General features: G+C 42.7%; 1 protein-coding gene across 1 annotated transcript in view; it reads right to left on the bottom strand.

The window, feature by feature from the left end:
* Nucleotides 1–3,192: 3,192 nt before the first annotated feature.
* The window catches only part of EEFSEC (eukaryotic elongation factor, selenocysteine-tRNA specific), a 103,520-nt gene continuing 96,087 nt past the window's right edge, over nucleotides 3,193–10,625 (bottom strand). Inside the window, exon 7 of the mRNA XM_026052564.1 lies at nucleotides 3,193–6,711. Coding sequence (XP_025908349.1) covers nucleotides 6,527–6,711 — 185 coding nt within the window. The 3' untranslated portion in view covers nucleotides 3,193–6,526. The remainder of the gene's footprint in view (nucleotides 6,712–10,625) is intronic.

Below are 10,625 nucleotides of genomic sequence, written 5' to 3'. Positions count from 1 at the left end.
GGACTGGACTTGCTGCCTCAAGCCTAGCAGCAGCAACCTCGGACGGGGCCTTCACGTGGTAGGTCAAGAACAGGAAAGGAAGCAGCGGAGCTGCAGCGAAGGCCCCGCTTCTCCTCTGCAATGGAGCACAACTGGCAGTGAAGAGCTCCATAAAACAAATCTTTCCAGTTCTGTACCCATACATTAAGTATGTGTTTACTGCAGCACAAGGGCATAGGCAAAAGCTAGTCTAATGATGCTTTTAAGGTATATCAAATCAAGGAAAGAAATTGTGAAAATAAATACCAGCAGCTCTTGGAACACCATGTGTTTTGCAGAGAGCTTCCCTGAATATCTTGATCTTGCAACAGCTGCAACGTTCAAAGAAATTATACTAAAAAAAGACACATATATTTACATACCTTTGTCTCAACAACAGAATTGTTAGATACCTATTACTAGAACATTCCAATACTGGGTTTCTACAAACACATCTCAGCTTAAAGCCATCCCTCTACCTTTTCACTTGCCTTCCCTGCCCACTGCAGTCTCATCCCCAAACTGCCATTTTCTGCAGGCAAGACTGAACGCATTCTTTTGCCACTGCATAAAATTGGGTATTTCCTATATTCTCCCCCACTAAGAAAGGATTAAAGGTTATGGAATACAAACAGACAGAAAAACACATCAGGCCCACAGTTAACTGTAGAATGTTTTTTGTTCTTCTGCTTCCAGCATGGTAAAACACTTTTCCTTCTTCAAATCACATCTCCCTTTCTATTTCTAGTATCTCCACAGAAAGAATGGTCCATATTCTGTGGAGAGCTCACAGACATTTTAATGCAGGTGGGCACTAACATGGAAAATTGTTGAGTAACCTGACATTTTCTTGAAGAGTTTCTGAGAGTTTCTCCTCTGCAGATAATAAAACACTATTCTTCTACACAAGGTACAAAGTTCAACTTAGCCTTGGTTAAAGGGGAGCTTAAGAAAGAAAACTGGAAGGTGGCTTGCTTGACTTAGCTAACAGAAGAAATTTAGGCAAAAACACTGTGTGGGGTCTAAGTGTTGGCTTGTCCTTATGGAATGCTGATTTGGGAACGAATTCACCAAAAGGGCATGGATTACTCTAACTGTCAGACTGAAGTTATAGGCACTATAATATCAGTTTTCACAGACAAGTACTGTAACCAGTTTCTGCATGTCTGAAAGGGGGCCATATACTGTCTAATGAAAGCAATTTTGCGGTCCAAGGAGGATGGACTCTCTCTGATTGACATGAACGAGGCTCTTGAGAAATCTAAGAATGAGCAAGTGAAGCACTGAGTGCATGATCATCAGTCAAAGAATAGGAAAGGAACTGATCTAAACAGAATCTCCAGAGCTAATGAGAAGCCCAGAGCTGTTAAAAGATCCTAAGTAATCAGATCACTTGAGCCAAAACGCCACCATAACGACACTAGCTGGCTTCTCAGCCAGTACCCAGGTTGCTCAGTAACTCTTGATCCACACCTCAAACTGCCCCTTGGTTTAGAAACACAGACCAGAAGGCTCAACAGCCAGAAGAGGATGATGGTTTTAAAGAGCAGGGCTTGGTGTTCAGGTTAGGGCTAAGAAATACCAAAGCTCTCACTGAGTTATCTAATTATGTCTGATTAGATACTTTTACAGCTGATCCTGATCAAAAAGAAGTTTTAAACAGATTCCTTCCCTCACTTGTATACTCATAGACATGGAGACACTTGGGCAATATCCGGCTAGTAGACCCATTGTGCTCTTTCCCTTCTTATGCAGTGTCCAAGAGAGACACACAACCTTATGCTATTAGCCTAGTGTGTACAGACCAGGAAAAACTTGTGGGGAATCCCTAAGGAAAACTCCCTCTCCTCCAATATTTTGCTAAGACGTGAAAGGCCTCAAACCCTTGAACTCTTTCTTGATGGCCACCATCTAGGAAGCTCTGCTTCACTGCAGACTGAAGCATACAGTTCTTCCCCCTCTCCCACAATCAGCAGTTTACCTCCCTATGTTAGACTTTAAAAATTATTCTATTTATACATGCAGTTTAATTTGGCTTAAAACTCATGTGTTTGTAAATAAAGAGCTCTTCAGCTTACTATAGATATTAAACTAAAATGGAAACACAAGGAGTTTTTAAAGCTGTTAATAACTCTCATTCCTCTCTTGCCTTTCATCCTTCATTTCACAAGATCCCTGAGCACTTTACAGATGTAAATACCCAGCCTGCTCTCCCAGCAGGGAAATGCAGACAGGCCTGGGGAGGAACACGGCTGCTCTAGGACATGTCTGGTCATTGCAGCTCCTCATCATTCTGGGCTCTCACTTTTGCTCTGCCACCCTGTGGTTCTTCCACCGCACAACCCCTACGAGCCGGTGAAATGCTCAGTGCCCATGGAAAGGAGATTCCTCATGTGCTCCAAGAACTCTTACTAGTGCAGATGACTTATCTGGGGTCAAGTACTTGCAACCAATTAACACAGTTGACAGGAAGCAAGGACAAAACACAATTTGAACAGAGACTCACCAGGAACCAAACCTAGGGAGGACATTACTACCCTGGGACTTGGTCAGCAGACCAGCGTTAATGACTCTGATGCAGTCATTACACGCATAATATTTTTTAGTACTATTTTTTTTCTTTGGGAGAGATTTCAAGCTTCATCCCAAGTCTTCATTATCAACACCACAACTTACCCCTGTTTATGCAGGGAAATTTAATTCTGATCCCAAGTGAAGGATGCCACCTACTGAATCCTTCCTACCATGATCATACGCTTTGACTCTCACACTTCAAGACCTCTAGCAGAACCAAAAGCCAGGCTGCAGCACCAAAATAAAATCCACACAGAAGCACAAAACAGGCTGAAACTGTGCCCCCCACCAAGTTTTTCCTCACTGTTATTCTTCCCAGAGCCCAAAGATGCATCATTCGCTGAACATCTACACTGCTGCAAAAACGCCTAGTTCTGCAGAGACAACCTTAGCAATATTTGAAAAATCCTCACATCTTTATTCCACTTTACATTCATTTTAATGCTGTCTAACAATGAACACTAGCACGGTACATTCTGCCACATTTAACCCCTGTTCCCCACTGCCATTCTTAGCTTCACGGCTTAACGACACAGAGTCAGTAGATCACAGTATGACCCTGTTAATATTTTTTTAATGCCATTTTTACAAATTACAGCATAATGCACTGATTATGAGGATGAAAGGAAAGTCTCTACGTCTGTCTGGAAACCAAATAAAAGAATGTTTGAACATCTGTTCATCCAACAAATGTCTTTAAAAGCTTTGATTTTCCCATAATCATTTTGTTCCACCATTTCACCCTTTTTCGAATGTGTATCCAACAGCCTCAGGACAGCCGCCAGAGATCTACAGTAATAGCACATTATAATCAAAGTTCTAGGGCACACTTAAGCTCTCCTTTTGGAATTAAAAAGCTGGGCAAGTGGGGAGGGAGAAAGAGAGAAGCCCCAAACCAAATCCCAGCCTTCAGAAGATACCTGCAGCCATCCGTCCTACACAGGTGTCTGTCAGGGGAACAAAACAAAAGGACAGGGGATTTTGTAACAGGGGCTTTACCAGAGCAGAGTGGTGGGTCAAAGCACCCAGGCAGGGCCTGCGGGTGCCTGTCTCTAGCCAGACTGCTGTTATTCCCAGGCTAATACTTGTCACCCACATGAGATGTCTGCTCCAAGCTGTGGCTGATGGGTCTGCACACAGGCTGCTCCTGATGAGGCGGTGACCGCCTCCTGTGTTCATCAAAGGGCCTGAACACAGGCCACTCACATGTTGCTGTTGACATGGGCCTCTCTGCCACGCTGTGCTCCCAACGGCGGCCACGGGAGCTCTGCCAGCACCTGCATTTACATTTCCTTCTCTGCATGCGAGACAAGAGCCAAAACAGGGAGAAGCAGTAAGCAAAGGGGCAAACGAGCAGCACTGGGAAGAAGGAGCATGTGGAACTGAGAGGACGAGGATAAGATGCATTAGTTAGTGGCCAAGGCTGGAGAGGAGACATGCAGGTGAGGGGAGAGATTAAAGGGACATTGCAGGAGACTGCGGGAGAAGGGGACAGAGGTACAACTTGGGAAGCTGCTGCAGCTCCTGCTGTTGGAGTTCCCCAAGGGAATGAGTCATGGGACCCTCAACACTGGAGGAGTATTCAGCCAAGTCAAGGGCTCTAGGGCTCTGCAAGCTCTCCAGCTAATGTGTCTTCCAAGCAAACAAGTTCCATAACAAGTGACCAGCTCACTGAGGCTGCTATGGACAGCAATGGGCAGCAAAAATATTAACCTGATGATGCTTTGTAAAAATACACGCCATTATTTACATTGACATAATGCCTTCTCTCCAGAACTATTCCAAAATGCTTTACAAATGAGAAAGGCAAAAGTCTGTAAGCACAAAGCTGACAACTCTGGAGCAGCCTCCAATATTGCACTGTAGAACAAATTTCACAATGATTATCCTTTTATTTTTGAAATTCTGGTCAGAAAAAGTAATATTTAATTACTCATCTAAAATTTGCTAAAGAACTTCACTGGGACTATTCAAATAAAAAAAGTTCTTAATAATTCACTTTTCATTTTCTAGAAATTATTTTAGACTTTTAGACCAATAATATTAGACTAACCTGGTATGGTAAAAGCAGCCCCTTTTTCTCATCTATTTCTCTAGCTTCCATTGTTGCAGTATCCTAAGCAGAGGCAACAGTACAGGATTCAAAACACGATTTGATACAGACTTAAGAGAAAGATAGCATAATAAATATTATTTTCAAAGACTGCCTTTGGAGGTGGAGGGGGGAGCATCCAGAAAGTGGACAGAAGCGGGGAAGAAGGCATGACAGGGAGGGGAAATGCAGTTTTTCCTGACAGAAGGATACAGTTTTCAGCAAGGCTGGCAGCACGAGTCACATTAAGCCACAGCTGAAGCTGCTGCCTAATTCCTCTGGGATCACATTGAACGCACACCCTGTAATCTTAAGGGATGTACTAAAGCTCTGCTGGGACTCACTCAGCAGAAACTGTTCGGGATTATTCCCCAACACCCTCTTTCTGCTTGGATTTAAAGGGACACCACCAGCTAGTCTGGACACCACACTTGCCCTGCCTCCTGACCGTTCCGCTGTAAAGATCCTCTTATTATCTCACATTTTTGCCTTCCTTGTCCACTTCTGTCACCTGGAAATTAAAAAGAAAATTTAAAAAGCCAGGAAAAAACAGGAACATAGTAACAACAAAAAAAAGGACATATTATCAGTTACACTTTGATAAACAAATACAATAATCTATTACAGTTATTTATTTCTATGTACAAGCAACAAACTTGTTATACACATGGTCATCTCATGGCTGCTTCATCCTACAGGTTAAAGGCTGCTCATTAGCAGCAGTAAGCAGAGGTACTTATTTTGTTCAAAGGCAGAAAACTTGCTCAAAGGCAGAAACTAACAGTTTCCATGCTGCAAACCCCACGTCTCAGTCCTGTTCTAGACGGCAGCTTTCATACCTGCATCATTATTGTTTGGTTTCCTATTACAATATCCTGTGCTTTGTAAATTTAAAAAATAGACATAAAACAATTATAAAGGAATATCTCCACCCTCCTTCCCATGAGCTTAGGATAAAAAGTTGAGAGGAAGAACAAAAGCAGCCATGAAATTCCATTAAACTACTAACGCATCTTGGAGATATTCATTTTACAAGGCTTATGCTACAATCTTCCATCATTATTCTAATGAAATAAAGACCTTGGCTGTTTCCAGAGGCAACTTTCTTTTATACGAAAGAGACATTTTGGTTACCAAAAAAAGAAACCCAGAAGAAGATTCACCATGGTTCAGACTGGCTTAGCCTTCTAGTTTCTTAGAAGAAACAAACAAATAGGCAGGAAATTCAGAAAGAAATACATAAAATGTCACTGAAGAGAGATTCTGAACATTGGAATGGCAAATAGAACAATTAAGACTCTCAGTTACATGCATCATTATATTTAATGTGAAAAACATTTCAAGATATAAATCATACTTATAAAAAATCCATACCACCTCTCAGATAGCATCTTACATAGTTGCAGTTGAAAGAATGTGAAACATTCATTTTAGGCTTCACCTATTATGCTCTGTCCTCACATTGCTTGGGGAAGTAAACCTAGACTAATCAGTTTTGTTTTGTGGGTGGCATGAAATGCACATCTTGACTGCATTTAGATTAACACTGGTGGCAAACATCTAAATTTAAAGAAACTTCAAAACAATTCTTCAGGAATATGCTGCTATTTGAATGTATAAGCACATGGATTCATTCAGCAGGTGATGTTCTCCAGGAGGCCATCAAGATTCACATTGCAAAGACAGGCAGAACAAAAAGAGATCACAGGGATCCTGCAAACAGGAGCTTCCTGGCTCCAGCCGTAAGGAAGGAACCAGTTCAATGCACTCAGACAAGAAATACATTCCACCTGAATTCATCTCAGAGTCTGCTCTTTCAGGTGCGAGGGAGGAATTGCTTTCTCAAGACTGGATCATTTTCTTCTGCGTGTCAAAGACGTATCTTTTAAAGACAAGGCTGATGCCAACGGGCTGGGCCGAATCGCTCCTGCTGCTTTCTTCCTCTTTGCCTGGGTCCCCCTTGCCGGCCTTTGACTTCTTCTTGGAGGAAACCGCGAGAAGCATCTTGGTATCTGGCCTCAATCCGTCTGAAAACAAACAAAAGCAACATGCATAAAAAGCCTCTCAACACCACACTGCTCCATATCCAGCAAAAAATGAGCATGCTGAGGGAAATAAGAAAATAAATCACATATATCAGGAAAATTACATCTGTATGATGCTTTTGGAATATTTTAACTTAGGAAAAATAAAAGAGGTCTCCAAACATAGTTTACAAGAGCAAAGTCCCCAGGCCAGTGCAGTTGCCTGCATGATCACTGTCAGACCCCTATTCACTGTGCACCCTCAATCAGACTCTTCTATCACCAGTGTCTCTCCGTGGATTTTAAACTATTAAATACAGACAAATCTTTAAACATGGCAGGCCAACTTGCCTCAGCTAAACCTTTTCTGTTGTTTTGCATAAACTTCCCACAATTTCTCCTGGTAGCTGTTTGGGTGTTAAAATCTCATAATTGACAGTATTCACAAAAGCGTAGGTCCTGAATGAAAAATAACCACGAGCTAAACACTGAGATTTTGTAAAGCCCTAAGGCTCAGAGGTTCTCGAATGTCTTTAGTTCCTTTCCTAGACTTGCCTGAATCACAACGCTCTGTTTTACACAATGACGCAGTTGTATTTCTTGCTAAAACATAGTATTTGTTAAGAGCAGCAACCGCCTAACACTGCCACTTCTTAAATAAACCACAATTAGGCTGTGTAGGATTCTGGGGATTTAAATATCAATCTAAATCCTTCTCTAAACATGTGTCCTAACATAAATACCTGTCCTTTTTTCCTAAATGGCTGGAGTTACTTACACTTTTGTATTCTATTTTAGCTTGTCACAGTGACGGCATTTTGGCTAGAAACCCAAGATAGTCAAGTCTGAAGCAACGCTGCAAAATAAGAGAGATGCAGCTCCTCAAAAGATCACTCTGGAAAATTTGCTTTCTTAAAAGTGAGGACAGCAAGTTCCTTGGAAGAAGCTTATTCAGTGGCACCCGAAGCCACCGCAATGTGGTTCTCAGGCATTTGGCCAAATTCAGCTCAGGTATTTTTAACCTGCGGTGTCACATAACCTTATCTCAAACACTTAATCAGCTTCTCTCCCCTCATACTGAAATTCAGATGCGGATTCTCATATCGCAGCCTGACAAAAAGATTGAGATGCTTATGATTTACTGGAGACAGGAGGTCTACACGGCAGGTGATTTGCTCCATTACGGGCGCATCCAGAGGGCACCCGGAGCCGGTGCGCGGCACCGGAGCCCCCTCCACAGCTCGTCCCACGGGGCAGGTTGTCCCATGGGCACCTGCCCCACACAGCGAAGGGGGAGGCAGGAAACAGGGAGGTGCTGACGCAGCCCAGCAAACTGCCCAGCTGCCGCTTTGTGATCAAGGGTCTCCATAACACGGGGCCACATGGCCCCGCGGCACCTCTGCAGCCTAGAGAAGTCCCCGCGCTTCCTGGAGAAAAAACACGCTCTTTTTTTATTTTGCTTTTTTGCTTTCTCCCCCCCAAAATCTAAGAGCACAAGAGGACACGACAAAAGCAACATTTTACCTATGTAACTAAATTAAAATTTACACTAAGGCTATAAAAATCCAACATCAGGCAGAACTGACTCTGCATGGTTCTGCAAGATCTTGTGTTTCGCAGTCAAGGCGGTACCGGTTTTCTCTTTTCAGACAGCAGAGCACAAAAAAGCCATGATTATTTCGTTGCGAAAATAATTGAGATAGTCATTATCAGACTTCTCAACCATCAAGGAAAACCTATCTTTGCACGTGTAAGGTTCAATTAATCAAACTAGATTATATAGTGAGCCTGACCACACGTTTATTATACAGCTTTATTACACTGTATAGTCATGTTTGATGCAGCTGTTTCCATTTTTTAATTGGATGCTTTCATATAAATCATTAGCTTTACAATCATTCCATTTTATGAAAAATAATTTTGCATTACATGAAAAGCAACGTATTTCCTATTCGGAAAGCTCTGAGCACATCCTGGGTATGGCTAAAAAAAAATAAAAATAAGTAGAAGAAATTTAAAATGGCAAAATCTGCAACCTCGCGCAGCCCAGCTCCCTACCTTTGCAGGATTTATTTCCTACTGTGTATTTTCTACTGTTTTGACCAACTTAATTGCAAGTGTCCCTGTGCAGAGTTTCCTCTACTTTCCTGGGAAGGCCATTCACTTTCTGGACAAAGAAACATTTCATTTTGCTTTCTAGTTGGTTTCCCTTTCTGGGTCTTATCACTATTCCTATGTTGCTGTTACTGGCACATTTGTGCTGAAGACAGGCATTTAACTCTAAATCCTCACAGAAAGAAGCCATTTAAGTTAATTAAAACAAACAAATGCTAAAACACTTCTCTTTATGTTAATAGACTTAGTGACATTAATTTCAAAAAAACCCCTAATTGGCGGAAAGGCGAGCGGAAAGGAGGGGCTCTGACACGGCAGGAGCAGCCCAGGTTTGCAGTTGCGGGATCAGAAGTGGCCCCCGAGCTGTCACCCTGCTGTCCTTCCCGCAGCCTGGGCAGCTCCGGAGCAGCGACGTCCCCACGCCTGGGGACGTCCCCTGCCCCAGAATAAACCCTGGACTCGGCACTAAGTGGCTGCTCCTGCAGTGGTGGGGATGGAGTAACCGCCCTGGATAAACCGAGGTCCAAAGGCTCTGGTAAAATCAGTGAGCGCTTGGACTGCTCAGCGCACTGAAAACCAGGCTGCTTAACTTAGGGGTTTAAACAGGCAATCCCATGACTGAAAAAAATGTATATACATCTTGAATTAAAAAAATGCATATGCTGTACATGGAACTGTATCGGGGAAAAACTGTATTTAAAAACAAGTGATGTCAGCTCCTCCAAACCAGGACGTTACTTTCCAAATGTGAGGAAGATACCCTCGGCCGCAGCCACTAACACCTACCTTGGCTCAGATAAGCTATCCTGGCAAGGAGAGTACAGAAGAAATGGAAGAACGGGGTAGTTCCTACAGGAGAAATTACAGGCTGACAGCCAAAGGCAACTCAGGTATTATTAAATTCACAGGTATCTAAATTACCTAATCAGCTCCCCGGCTCACATTCTGCAAACAGATTAGGCGGCTGGCATCACACCCTAACGAACGGCAGTTTCTGCCTTTCCTTCCCGCCGCGCCGCGGTGCCAGCAGGTCTGAAGGCTGGAGGGGCTCCGTGATGCGGAGCAGCTCAAAGGAGCGGGCAGCGCGGCCGGCGGGGCGGCCTAATCGCGCTTCCATCTGCCTGCGCGCGCTTCTCCCCTTACACACGCCGCATACTTTGCGTTCTACAAAACCGAGGAAATGAAGGGAAATATATCTGTCACCAAAGAAGACATCAGACCTTTAATAGCTGAAATGACGGATATTTTTAGATGGAGGTCTAGTTTAACTTACTTAAGAGTCTAATCTCTACTGAACAATAGCCATGTTCGCTTGAATACATAGTGAGAAATCTGTTCCATTAATTAAGTGCTGCCTGTAACATTTGGATTCACAGCAAATGTTAATAGATTTTTTTCTTCCGCTGTTGGACAATTACTTTATTTTGCCAAGTTGCTAACGTATTAAATTGAAATGGTCTGTGCGTTAAAAAAGACTTCAGCTTCAAAGTTCTATGAAACGCCTTGCCTACAACACTGAGAAATACCTATATATTAGCAATATTAACATCTGAAAGCATAGCAGAATTAATTCCCACCCACCAGAACCAGGTATATTACAAGAACCCAGACTGCTCACATGCAAAATACACTTGTAGCGCCAACTAACCCAGATTAGATACGAAAATCAAGTCATAGAATAATTTATCTTCATTCTTAAGAATATCTTAGCCTCCTCCTCCTAGTTTCAGCCAAGTAAATTATATGGAGCTTTAATATAATATCCTTTGTCTCAACATGGTCTAAACAAAGTTATCCAGAGT

The sequence above is a fragment of the Nothoprocta perdicaria genome, unplaced genomic scaffold, assembly GCF_003342845.1.
Source record: "Nothoprocta perdicaria isolate Ctin4 unplaced genomic scaffold, notPer1 scaffold_9, whole genome shotgun sequence".
Lineage (NCBI taxonomy): Eukaryota > Metazoa > Chordata > Aves > Tinamiformes > Tinamidae > Nothoprocta > Nothoprocta perdicaria.
This window is presented reverse-complemented; position numbering and strand designations above follow the sequence as displayed.